At 38.4% G+C, this 13,928-nt stretch overlaps 1 protein-coding gene across 2 annotated transcripts in view; it reads right to left on the bottom strand.

Moving 5' to 3' along the window:
* Positions 1-13,150, bottom strand: part of CABCOCO1 (ciliary associated calcium binding coiled-coil 1) — a 66,052-nt gene extending 52,902 nt beyond the window's left edge. The window contains exons 1-2 of one of the 2 annotated variants that reach the window (XM_024209329.2): positions 13,099-13,150; positions 1,640-1,749 (exon numbers count right to left, since the gene is read on the bottom strand). In XM_024209329.2, the coding sequence (XP_024065097.2) occupies positions 1,640-1,749; positions 13,099-13,134 (146 nt within the window). In that variant the 5' untranslated portion in view covers positions 13,135-13,150. Of the gene's footprint in view, positions 1-1,639; positions 1,750-9,428; positions 9,505-13,098 lie in introns of those variants that run through there. The other variant, XM_024209337.2, reaches the window with a different exon arrangement.
* Positions 13,151-13,928: the final 778 nt, after the last annotated feature.

Genomic DNA, 13,928 nt, shown 5'->3' on the forward strand with positions numbered 1-13,928 from the left:
CATCAGACACACAGTCCATCTAGCACAACAGTGGCCAGGAAACTTTACAGTATATAAAAATGATGCCCTATGGTGAGACACAGATGTTTCAATACTGGTACTAAATTGTTTGTGCTACCTAAAATGCCCTTGAAGCATCCTCTTTTCAGTCAAATGCAGTACATGTCATAATTTAAGATCCATCTGTGAAAGTGTGTGTGTGTGGATATATATCAGTTGAGATGAAGAGAAACACAAAGGTCTCTCAGTATTTTCCTTTCTAATCTTAGATGAGAGATTTTGACAAGAAATTGTGTTACAGGGTGATAATGAAATTTGGTCTCAATTGATGTGAATGTTTCATTCTCTAATGCTACAAGTAGAAGCTCTATTGTGCAGGGTAAAAGAGTAAATGGGGAAAAAAATCTTTTTAATATTAGATGGGGAAAAAAATGTCTTTCCAGTTTCTCTATGGAATCCCACTAGGTCAACAATAAGTGATCTTTTTTCTAACAAGAAAGAGAGAGTATTTCAAGGTAATGAATCATATCTTTTTAATCTTACCTAAAACATTTGTATTTATCCACTAACAGCAGAATTTTCAAAAGTACCTAAGTAACTTTAGAGCATAAGTTCCATTGACTTCAGCGTGCTAAGAACTTACTACTAGGTGACTTTTCAATGGGACGTGTGCGCCTCAGTCATATAGGTACTTTTGAAAATGTCACCCCTGAAACTTAAGGCCAATACATTCAATTGTGGATGCCTAAAGTTTGACTCCTAAATCCTTAAGAACTTAGATACCTTCATATGAAGCTTTTTGCCACTTTCCTAAGGGTCAGTTTTCATTATATCCAAATTCCTTTATTTTTTCTGCTTTAGACATTAATCTGAAACCTAAAAATGTTGTCTAAGACACTTGAGGAGGCAGTTTAAAGTGCTCAGTTTTGCCCTACTCTATTCACGTTGAAGTCAATGGGAGCTTTACCATTATCTACAATGGGAGTAGTTAGCCCAACACACTGAACACTTTTGAAACAAATCACACCTGGTATATATTTAAAAATCTCAAATACCCAAAAACATGTCAACTTGCAATATCCATACAAAGAAAGTGAGCAAAGGAGAAAGAAAAATGAAAAGATGGAGAGAATATAGGAGGAGAGTACATTCTGAGACCAACATATTTTCTTATTTACTCTATTATTGCCATTGTCCACAAGTGTCCCAAAAATTGGATTAAATCATCATTCACTTAGCATACAAGTCTTCAAAAAATGCCATTTGCCCATATACATAAATAAATATTGCAGTGCTGGTGTAGTTAATTTAACCAGCTATATTAAAATAATTGTCTTGCACAGAAAACTAGTATTATTCATTTCTTTTGCAAATGAGATTTTTAATTTCAATAAAGTCATGAATTAGTATCATAGTGAAAGATCGAGGTAGTAACAAGTTCACTACTTTCCACCACCTCCAGAATTTGACTTAACATAAATCTTTTATAAAGGCAAGACGACACCAAACGATCAATATCACAGTTATCACTCCTGATATCTTCAACAAAAACAGTAGACTGATAAATCACACAAGTCCTCTTTCACCAAGACACAAGCACCAGCATTATCTATATTTGTTATATATTATAGTTACTTACTTTTGAACCCCTTCTATATCTTGTTCTGACAAAGCACTAATTTGAGGAAGAGAAAGAAACTTCCATGCCATAATCTCTCTAGCTACAGTATCTTGTTCTTGACCTTCTTCCTATACAAAAACAGTAGATTGTATTTAAAAAAAAAATCATCTAATTTATATAACACTTTTGATCTCAAAGAACTTTACAGAATGTACGTACAAAGATAATTCATCCAACACCAAACAGAAATGCAGCAGTAATTTTCTGCCAGCAACACAAGACAGTAACGGTGTTTAGGGATGGAGGTGAAGTTAGGTGGATACATGAAAAATAACTTGTTCACCCACCTTAAACTAAAGGGGAACTTATACTTTTACAGACAGACACTGCTCTACCATTCTATTTGCTCTGTACCCAGAAAAACAAATGCTTGGCTTTTCCCTATTCATCTCAGTGGGGTGTTAACCACTAAACCCATTTTTGACAATTTAATTCTATGCAATTAAAATAAATACATGATTTTCTAATAATCTAAAAATAAAAAAAAACCTAGAAAATGTATACTGTGATCTAAATTATGTAACTACTTTTCCCAGGAAAATGTATACTCATAATGCTGAGAGTAATTGTTCCCCTGTGGTGCGTATAAGAAATACTCATTCAGAAATATTACAAAGCGGGATATGTGGTTGATAGTGGATGATAAACTGAACATGAATTAACAATGCAATGGTCTTCTAAAGTCAAGGGAAATACTTGACTGGATTATATAATTGACTTCAGTAGGAAAATTTAGAAAGTCAATCAGTAGGCAAATAAAAATGTGTTATTAGAATAGTTAGGTAATGAAACAAGATGTCAAGAAAAGTTATGAAATCACTGTCAGTGACTGACACTTATCTATTGGCTAGTCTACACTACTAAAATGTCCTCTTGCTGATAATGAATGCCAGCAATTGGTGCAGATGAACTTGTGATGAACAGTTCATACACAAGCTTAGACAAGCTCAAACTGTGTTCAGCACCATTTCACTAACTGTGATTCAGCCTTGCTGTGAGGATTCAAAGCACTTTAAAATGGAAGCTATATCATTACGAAGTTTTAAAATGGAATTGCTGAGCAAAATGAATATCTATCAACCAATAGTTTTTGGATATTTCTGTACTGAAGCAAAAGAAAGTGCTAGTAGCACTAAGATATCATGAATTGTATACATTTTTATACTCCTAGGATTCAATTGTATACCACTGAAGTCTATAATAACTTTTTTATTGACTTGAATGAGGTGGGACTAAGCTCGTGAAATAAGGTTCGTGCTCGGTTGCACACACAGAGAAATGGAAGAGGGCCTCCACAACCCTGAAGATGGCGTAACTGGGCAGCTGATTATGGCTGCAGAAAACAGGACTGCAAGAAGCAATGAGTATCAAAGATCTACTGGACGCTGGTTAAGAATTAGTCTATTTTCGTATGTACTGTAGTTGATAATACTCACTCTTCTTACCTTTTCATTTTATAGTCTCCAACTATAACAATACTGACCTAAAGTACAGTGTTTCAAGACAGTTCAACAGCATGAAAGCAATGAAGAAAATAAAAACTTCCCTCTGACACAAGTAATATGTGATTGCTTCTATTTTAAATGGTAATAAAGCATTTATTATGAAAAAACTGTTAGTAATGTTATTATATAGACTACAATATATTGTGAGATTGCTACATGCAGCCACAAAAAAGTAGCTCAATATACTAACATTTTACAAATACTGAAAATAACCTCTTGCTTCATTAGAAACAATACTAAAGAGTTCATGAAGTTACTACCAGTGTCACAGGCCAGCATAACCCTTCAATTCATTTGCAACAATGATAGCAAGGCTGAAAGAATGGCTGCTACCTGCATTTCTGAAATGTAGTTTAATATAGGACCATTTCTCTCGCTCAGAGAAACAAACATGTAGGGTACTGTAATATGTACATTTACACAATTTTTATTAAGTAAATATTTAAATATGATTTTACATCTTTAATATTTAAATCATATAATATACTATAACTGACATCTGTGGCCTAAACCTAATGTGAACCTAAAATAAATTAACTAAACATGGTAACTAGGTTCCAAACTCTGAAAATGGCTCTTCAAATTCTGTGTGTACACATGTAAAGAGTGCAAGCTACATTTGTAACCCGGGCTTTGGAGCAGAGCCTGAAGCTGAAGCGTGGAGCAGTGGAGCTGCAGGTTTTTCCCCGGAGCTGGAGCGGAGCCGGAACACAGAAAATCTTGACTGCTCCACCGCTCCTTTTTTTTTTTCCAATCCAAAATGAATGATATTTAGCAAGAAAGTCCTAAAGGTGCCAAAAAGTTTCAGACTGTATAACAACTGATATTAACATCTACTTTACCACTTTACGTAATATGTCACAGTTATTCTCACTTTGGCCGAAATCAAGATTTAATGTACAGATACAAAATTACAAAGTTTTTTGGAGATATGTTTTATTAAAGAATCAGATAATTATCAGACATCCGGCAAGACTGCAGACTGCTCCCACCCTTGTGCCAAGGTTAGGCAAGTACGTACTCACGTAGATTAGTTAGATAAGTATGTGTTGATACTTCTTTTGTAAGGGTTGATCAACGAGACGCGCTGAGTGCTGCGATTATGGAAAAGTGTGACACAAGACGCAACATTTAAGATATCACAAATAGGTATATTGCAAAAAAAATAATGTTTTTGTTTACTGATATATTAAGATATCGCAAGAGATATTAACCACTTAAGCTCATTTCTCCCACGAGCTCCCATTACCGGTACATTTGTTCATTTGTACATGCTCCCGTATCACTCTGGCGGACTTATTTTATATGTCATCTGTTCAACGGTCTTTTGGTAATGTTGTTTGTAATTTTAAATTTACTGAAAAAGTCACATGCAGCAGGCATATAAATATACAGTAAACATTTTTGCATAAATTAGGAGTGATTTTTGTGATATATCCAGAGTGATTGGAAAATGTCCAACACAACTTTGGGGGTGAATCCTTAGGTCATTTTAAGAAATAACGTTTCTGTGAACACGTGTCCTAAAATTCTTCCTAAGGGAGCTACAGTCCCTTCAAGGAGGTGATGAAAAGTTAATTTCTAATTAATATCTCAAAAACGCTTTAATATAAAGTAATGAAATTATGTCCATGTCTTAGCGTTAGTATGTGCTACCATATTACATTATCCAAAATTATTTAAACCATAGGCATCATGAACTGGCGGTTGGTCATTTTTATTTCATATTTCAAGAAAGGCTTGTCGTCGACTGCCCCGGCTATGAGTGGTAATATTATGTTCCATAATAAGTTAATAATTTTTGGTTATTATTTATTATTAGGTTTAAAATTTATGGTTCCAAATTTGAAAAATAAGTATTAAGTAAAATTGTTTGTATCATTCTAAGCATCTAAGCAGATTAAAATTTTTAAAGTTTTCTCGGAAACGGTTAATTATACAAAATAAATTAAGAGTACCATTTTAATGCATGTTTTAGCATTAAATCATATTCCAGGTTGTATCTGTTAAATAGTTGAAGATTTAAAAAATATTAAATAAAATTGGCCCAGTCTCCCCATTTCACGACGCCTGTAGGTTAATTAATTTTATTTGAATGATGTTGTATGATAGAACGTTGGAAATAAACTTTAACGGGAAAGCGGATTCAAATTGCAAGCACAGTCCTTTTAGTAAAAGAGCAAATTTTCAGAAATATGTTTTTCCTTTATCAGGCTGGAAACATACAAGATAGAACCTGTTATTTGCTCTATCTTGTATAATCTATTCAGGGTGATGAAGCAAGAACATATTTCCGAAAATTTGCTCTCTTTACTAAAAGGATTGTGCTTGCAATTTGAATCCGCTTTCCCGTTTATTTTCAACCTTGTAAAATGTAGCCTTGTTACTTCCCAACAATTAATGTTGTAGAACAGTGATAATATGTACTAACGCTACGGCACATACCAAATTTCTTTGATATATCTATATTAAAGCGTTTTTGAGATATTAATTAAAAACTTGGAAAATATTTCAAATACTTTTACCACAAAATTTCATAAGAAAAACGAATTTGCAATTTATAAATAAAAATTTATATTATGTGTATTAAAAATACTTCTTACTTCATTAAAACTGTAAGAAACATGTTAAAATATTAAAAAATACTTTAATAATAATTTTGTGTAAAAAGAAAATGCAATCATTTTTGTCCAGAAAATCCAAAATAAATTCGGAGTACCTTAAGTTGTTAAAATATCACAAGCAGGTACATTATAAAAAAAGTGATGCTTTTATTTATTGCTTTTTGAAGATCAAAACAAGAAACATTTGGATGCCGTAGCAGCACAAGAAGATTTGGCCATGGCTTCAACAACAACAAAAATCAAATCTGTCCCCCATGATTGGTAGACGATTTACGGAAAAGGATCTCAATGACATCTTTACTTTTGAATTTGAAAAGCCCAAATTTGGGATTTGGGGAAAAGCAAAGAAGAAATCGGCAATATGCAAGGTGGAAAAGGAAGCGAATGGCGAGCTCAAACCATGTAGCTTCAAGACAAGTGAAGCAAGTGCCGTGAAAAGTTTCAACCTTTGGCGGCATGTAAAACGTAACCATCCTGAAAATTATACAAAAAAGGACCAGGAAGATGAGGCAAAACAGAAAGCTGACGCGGCTAAACGACGTTCATCTGGCTCTTTGAAAACTCCTGGAGAAAAGATTTTTTGTGGAGCTTCATCTGAAAAGAAACCCCAAATTGAGCAACAAAACTTGACTCATATTTGAAGTCCTCAAAGGTTACAGTCACCATGGATGCCAATACTTTCCGTGAAGGGCTGATGGAAATGGCTTGCTTGAGTTCAACACCACTCATTACCTTCAGGCTAAAGAACAAAGGATTCTAAAAAATTGCAGGTGAAATGGGTCGGCAGCTTGGCGTTTCGATGGGGCATGATGCGGTTTGTCATTTAGTTGTCAGCACAGCTGAGTCTGGTCGCGAAGAGCTCAAGAAAGCTTTGGAGCAAAAATTGTGCTACCTGAAAATGGATGCGGCAACCTGTGGAAACAGAGATTTCCTTGCAATCAATGCTCAGTAGTACGAAGGAGGAAAAGATAAAGCTGTGGTAAAAACTTTGGACATAATCGACACTGAAGGGCATCACAATTCTTCGTATGTGAAAAGTCAAGTAAAAGCTATTTTAGAAAAATTTGGGATCAGTGAAATGCAAGTGCTGAGCATCTGCATTGACAATGCAGCAAGCATGACGTGTGCCGTCAAAAATTTCAGCGAAGACAATGAAACCATTTCTACCTCTGAGAACAGGGATGTGAACAGAACTGAAGCTATTTTGCCTGGTGAAGGAACTAAAGGAACGCATGAAATCGAACTCAACATGGATGCTGCTGCGCAATGGGTTAATGACCCTAGCCTCATACTTCCAACATGGCTTCATGAGGACGACTCAAAAGTCCAACTGATGAGGTGTGGTATTCACACTCTTTAGTTGGCAATCTGGGATGGACTGACAAAGAACATTGGAAGAAATTTCTGACAACGACTTGTCGAATTTTTGCCAAACTACGAACCCCAAGTATTCTAAGTGTTCTGCTTAATCTACATGGGGTAACTCAATCATTGGATATTGTGCCTCGCTGGGGTTCAACATTTGCGATGATTGATCGGCTTCTCGTTTTTCAATCTTACTGTGAACAAGTGGCTGCTGCTGGAACAAGAGAACTCAAGTTAACAAAAGCTGAATGGGACGAAGTGAAGAACCCGCGAGACCTCTTGGCAAAACCAAATCAAACAACCATGAATCTTCAAGCTGTCTATGTAACCCCAGGAGTTTTAATGAAGGAATGGCGAAAACTGTCAAAATTCTTGCAAGAAAATGGTGGACAAATTGCAGAAGGAATTCTATCCTCCATGCAGAAACACGAAGAGAAGCTTTTTGACAATATTCATTTCCTTTCTGGAGTTTATGTTGACCCACGGTATCAGATTCTTCTTACCTCAAGGGAAATACCAAAGGCAAAGGAAGGGATCCTTGATATTGCTCGCTGACTTGAAAAACAAAATCTATTGCTACATTTGAACTCGGCAAAAGAGGTGGAGAAAATGAAACACAACAAAAGGAGTAATCAACAATCGAATTTGCGGTTTCAGAAAGTTCACATCCTTCAGAAATAGCAGGCTGTTCTCAAACTTCCATCTCCACTCTGAACTTGTTCGAGCATCCATCCCTGAGACGTCTTCAACCATCATGGGGAAATGGAGATAATTCAAGCATCAATTCTTCAGAAGATGACGACTTCGAAAAGGAATTGGATAAACAAGTAAGATGCCGGCAAATTTCTGCGATTCATAATTGTAATGAAGCATTATTTAAGAGAAACTTTCAGGAAGATTGTGAGGCGATGGAGTCTATTGGTAGGTTAAAAGTTAAGTCTGTTTTTGAGGCCATTCACAGCTACCCACACCGCATTCAGGCTGCCTGTATAATTGCTTTGAGCATGCCAACAACTCAAGCTAGTGTAGAGCGACTGTTTTCGGCTTTAAAGTTAATTTTAAATGATTTGCGGCAGGCTATGAAAGAGGGCTTGATTGCTGCAATAGTTTTTTACAGAATTAATTATGAATGATTCTAGTTTGTATCATTGTTGATGACATTTAAATTGTTTTAAAAGTCTGAATAAAAATAATGTTTTTTCAAAATTACAGTATGCACTTTTTTTTTTAGTTAAAAATTAATTTGAGTCGGAGTGCGGAGCAGAGTTGGAGCGGAGCTGGAGCACGGAGCGGAGTCGGAGCACTCACTATTGGTGCCGGAGCAGAGCTGGAGCTGAGCAATTCAAAAATTTGATTGCTCCAAATCCCTGTTTGTAACAGATTTCACTCCACCACTTATTGTGTTCTAGCTGTAATTTCAGCAGCAGTACAAGTTTGTAGCTTGACACTAGTCAAGATACGCAACAAATTGCAACAGGTCAGTATTCCTGATAAAGAATACGTGGCACCATCTACTGCCCATTTCAAGTGAAGAGCATTGGTGAATAACTAGACAGACTACAACTGACTGTCAGTATTTAATTATGGAGAATAGAGCAAATTATTTAGAATACTAATTTTTTTTAAGATAAACATTTGCATAATTTAAAACATTACTATTATATTTGTAATGTAATGTTTTGTCTTCCTTGAAATAAATTATCTAGCTTTGTTGAATATATAGTACATCTTTCTGCCTGTTGAATACAGCATTCTGAAACACTTAGTGTCTTTTGTCATTAGAGCATCAGGTGGAAACACCAATCAGACTGCACAAAAGATGCAGGAATCCTATATTTCTGGAATTCCCCAAGCAAAGCTTCCAGAGTACTCAAATAAAAATGTTTGCAGGACAGTCATAAGGTTAAACATCAAATATTGAAAAGCTCCAGCTCCTAAGTGAAAACACAAATAAGCTAATGGTGGCTTAAAAAGTATACTATCAGTAATACCAGAGAGGGTCTCTCGACAGACTGGTGTATCCATGAGGCACATCTGAAAATTACTGCTGATATGATATCCTGGAAGAAAACTGAACTATGTCCCTCAAAGGAGACAGAGAAAAGTGAATGTAAAAGTCTCTGTACCTCTCAAAGATATTTATTTATTCACATTTATATGAAATGACAATATAAAGTACTCATCTAGTGATTTGGGCACCCATGAAAATCTTTTAAAAAAATACACTAATAAATAAACAGACCCATCAAATACCTCAGATCAAATCAAGTAACTCAAGTGTGTAGAAACCTGAGCTCCTCCTCCAAAACAGTGCCACAGAAGGGCTGGGGGCTACGACTGTGGACAAAATGGAGGCCAAACAACAGTCATATAAAAGGTTGCAGCCCACTTATTACTACCTTATAAGGCATTTCATTATTAAATTAACTATCAAATATTTTAAATCCAAAATTTGTCTACATGAAACAATTAAGATAAATAAATTGTTATTTAGGATTAGGAATTGTAAGAGAGCCTCCGTTGTCCATTCCATCACTGGAAAATTAAAATCAACAGCCACTATTTTTAACCACTGTACTTCTCTTGCTGTCACATAAATAAGGAAGAAAACAAAAATAGCCACGTTAATTTCAATTCCATTCAAAAGAGAGAAATAGATGTGTCACATACAAAGGACAAAAGCCTATAAGCTAAGAAATGGAAGTTTGTTCTCATATGTTGGTGTACATTTAAAGCAATAAAAAGTAAAAATAAACAAAACAAAAAATATCAGAAGCACTTGTGTCCTTTTAATAACAAAATACTGTATTTTTCTGAGATGCCACAATTCAGATTTCAAGAAGATTTTGGATCAGCATATATTTGTTCTGAAATTAAACTTTTACTATTACTAGACAATCGGTAGCTCTGAAAACAATTAATGATATCTCCGTAACAAAAATACCAAATGAAGAAATAAGACCCTAACTGTTTATACTGTATGTTGCGATGTTTATGATTCAGATGTTGTGTTTTCTGCTAACAGTAATCTATAAATGTATGTTTCTTATAAGCTCAATTAAGACAGTTTAATCAATCTAAAACAAAAAACTGTGTATTGAGATCCTGCGGATGATAAAAGAGCAAAAATAATAGCAGTGTACCCTGTTTTATGTAGTGCACATGAATAACAAGTAACATTAGATTCTGCCAAAACCTGAAACTTATGTAATTTAATGCAGAATGCATGACTTCACCAAGTTTGTAATCAAACAAATTCTTGAGACAATAGTATACACTATAAACTTAATCTAAAATACATTAAATGAACTAAGAAATTTGAGTAAAAGATTATAAAACCTAACAAAAAATAGACTATGTGAATACATTTACTCTAAACTCTTTATAAGAATAGTTATAAAGTTGTATAAAAAGATAATACTTCTGTGGTATATTTCAAATACAATATATTTTCTACAACTTGCTTTCTTCTGTATAGTATACTTATTTTAAACTACAATTTAGTTGATTGAAGAGTACCAATTTTTTGCTGTTTTCCTGACCAAGCTGTTTACAGATACTAATATAAAGAAAAGTAATATTTTGGAAAGTATGTAAATCTCTCATAAAACACTAGAATATTTAGTAATACATTTTACAGAAGAAGAAGATTTCCTTCAACAAGGGCCTTTTAAATTCCCACTATCAAAGAGAGAAATAATCTTAGAGTTTTGTATAACAACCCATCACCACAGTGTCTGAGTGCCTAAAGATGTAGATATGTTGCACTCGCTGAAAGTTAACCCAGATCAACTGCTTGAAAGACAGCCATGATCGGGGTGGCTCTATGTTTTTTGCCGCCCCAAGCACAGCAGTCAGGCAGCCTTCGGCGGCACGCCTGCGGGCGGTCCGCTGCTCACGCGGATTCGGTGGCGTTTCTGCGGGTGATCTGCTGGTCCCGCGCCTTCGCCGTACCTGCCGCTGAACTGCTGCGGGACCGGCGGACCTCCCGCAGGCACACCGCCGAAGGCTGCCTCACTGCCGCTCTCACGACAATCGGCACGCAGCCCCCCTGCGGCTTGCTGCCCCAGGCACACGCTTGCTGCGCTGGTGCCTGGAGCCGCCCCTGGCCACGATAACCACTACACCACCAATACTCCTGAAAGTGCAAATGACTGGAGCAACAACTCAGTGAAATAGGTCAAGCTGACACATTGTAAAGTATTGTCAGCACTTACCTTTTTACAGGCCAGTTCTGTCTGCTCCACTTCACAAATTTGAGAATTTAACTTTATTCATGCATTTAAACATCTGAAACCAGCACCTCTGACTGAAATGAAGATCAGGTTTATTTTCTAAGGGAGCTCTAAAGAGCAGGACATGGAATCTGCATACTTAGGCATTTGGGTTTAAATAAGCCCCCAGAATGGACAGAATTAGCAAAATAACACTATCTCATGATACCATCTGAAATACATGGATTTGGAGGTAGAAAGTTTGAGTTTAAGCTAACGTCAACCTAAAGAGGAATAACTTGTACTCTTGAGTTTCCTCTGAAATGCAGTCCATAGAGAGTTGTGTGGCTACCTGTGAAATCACACATCTATCAGCCAAATCAGAGATCCTAGTGCAGAAAAATAGAGCATTCGGGAGGAATGTTGTGAGGATTTGTGAAACTCCCTAAAAGGCTTTGGGTACATAAATCACTGAAGGGATTACATGGAGACAAAAATATAATATCATCTGTGATCAATCTAATCTTGTTCCCATACTATTCATGTCACTTAAAGTAATACTACATGCATTTCCCTCAGACCAACAATGAAATTCTAAAAATTAAGATGCATCTCTCAGCATGAATAAACAAAGAAAAATCTGTATATTGAAAAGTGTCTATAAATGACACAGCATATTTTGGGTACAATACATATATATTATAAAAACTTTGTTTAAAAACAAATGAAAGGTGCTGAGTAACAATAATAGCCTTACCAATCACATAATTTACAAATTCACAAGCACTTAAAAGCAACTATAGTTAAGGACATCATAAATTTTACAGTCCACATAATATGAACTAATTATTCCTACTAAGTATGAAGTTAAGTTACTTTATCACAGCACAACCTTAATGCTGATAACCTTAGCTAGTCATTTCCTTGCTTTTAATGAGGCAATCTGTAAATTAACAGAGTTGTCTGTTAGTAACACCAACTAATTTTAGAAGAGTTTTTGGTATGGGAATTTCTCAACTTGTGTATGTGTTCTTCTTAAACTCTCTTTATTTTAAATATTACAAGACTATACCATGCATAATACTTTCATTTCATTTTCACCAACATTTTTAATATGTACATTCTTCTTTTCCCCTTTTGTGCAGCTAGCTGGAGAACTAGTAACATCTCAAGGGTTTACATAAACAGGATGTGACTTGTCAACAAATTATTACACAAAAGGAGTGAGCACTGCTGGCCAACCTCATAACAAAAGTCCTGCCTCCTGCAAAGCGCGCCTGGGGCAAGCTCCTCACATGCAGGAGGCAGCTGTTAGCAAGGCCTGGCTGCACCCCTTCCCCTCAACCTGAATGCGGGGCTAAGTCCTGGCACATTCAATGTCAGAACCAAGCCTGGAATCGCCTCCCAGCCCCGGCCTCCCCCCGCAGGAGCAGCGCCCGGCCCGCGCGGGGTTCTCTGCACCTCGGCAAACTTGCCACGGCAAACCCGCTCCGTGAGCCGGGTCGGGGGGCAGCAGCTGGTGCCGGTGAGCGGGAGGCTGCCCTGACACCTCCGCCCCGGCCCACAGGCGCTGCCTCCAGGCGGGGTAACGGGGCCAGCCCTCGCCCGGCCACATGCCGCCAGCGAGCGCGGGGGCCCCTGGGCAGGCGGAGGGAGCTGGGGGCAGGGGACGCTCGCTAAGGGGCGGGGAGTGGACGCGGGGCCGGTACCTGCCTGCTCTCCTTCCCCTTCGCCTTGGCCGCCATGCCGAGCGGGCCACGCGTCTCTGCGTTGCCCTGGGAGGCGGCGGGGGCGGTGTTAGCGCAGGGACAGCGGCCGGGGGCGCTGCCGGGGGGGAGCGGCCCCCTCCCCACCCTATGCGCTTCCTGGGAGTGCGATCCGCCTTAGCCCCCCTGTGTGACCCCCCTGCCCCCACAGCACCCATCCCCTGTGTGACCCCCCCATAACACCCATCCCCTGTGTGACCCCCCTGCCCCCACAGCACCTATCCCTTGTGTGACCCCCCATAACACCCATCCCCTGTGTGACCCCCTTGCCCCCACAGCACCCATCCCCCCTGTGACCCCCCCATAACACCCATCTCCTGTGTGACCCCCTGACCCAGAGCCGGCTCCAGGCACCAGCCCAGCAAGCAGGTGCTTGGGGCAGCCAACGGAGAGGGGGGGTACGTCCCAGAATTCGGCGGCGGGTCCCTCACTCCCTCTCGGAGCAAAGGACCAGTTGCCGAATTGCCGCCGAAGACTGAAGTGGTGGAGGTAGAGCTGATCGCGATCATGGCTTTTTTATTTATTTATTTTTTCTGCTTGGGGCAGCAAAAACCCTGTAGCCGGCCCTGCCCTGCCCCCACAGCACCCATCCCCCCTGTGACCCCCACAGCACCCATCCCCTGTGTGATCCCCTCACCCCACAGCACCCATCCCCTGTGAGCCCCGCCCCCATAACACCCACCCCATAACACCCATCCCTTCGGTGACCCCCTCACTCCCACAGCACCCATCCTCTGTATGACCCCCTCACCCCCACAGCACCCATCCCCTGT

This window comes from Terrapene carolina, unplaced genomic scaffold (genome assembly GCF_002925995.2).
Source record: "Terrapene carolina triunguis isolate 2854851 unplaced genomic scaffold, T_m_triunguis-2.0 Scaffold95, whole genome shotgun sequence".
Classification (NCBI taxonomy): Eukaryota; Metazoa; Chordata; order Testudines; family Emydidae; genus Terrapene; species Terrapene triunguis.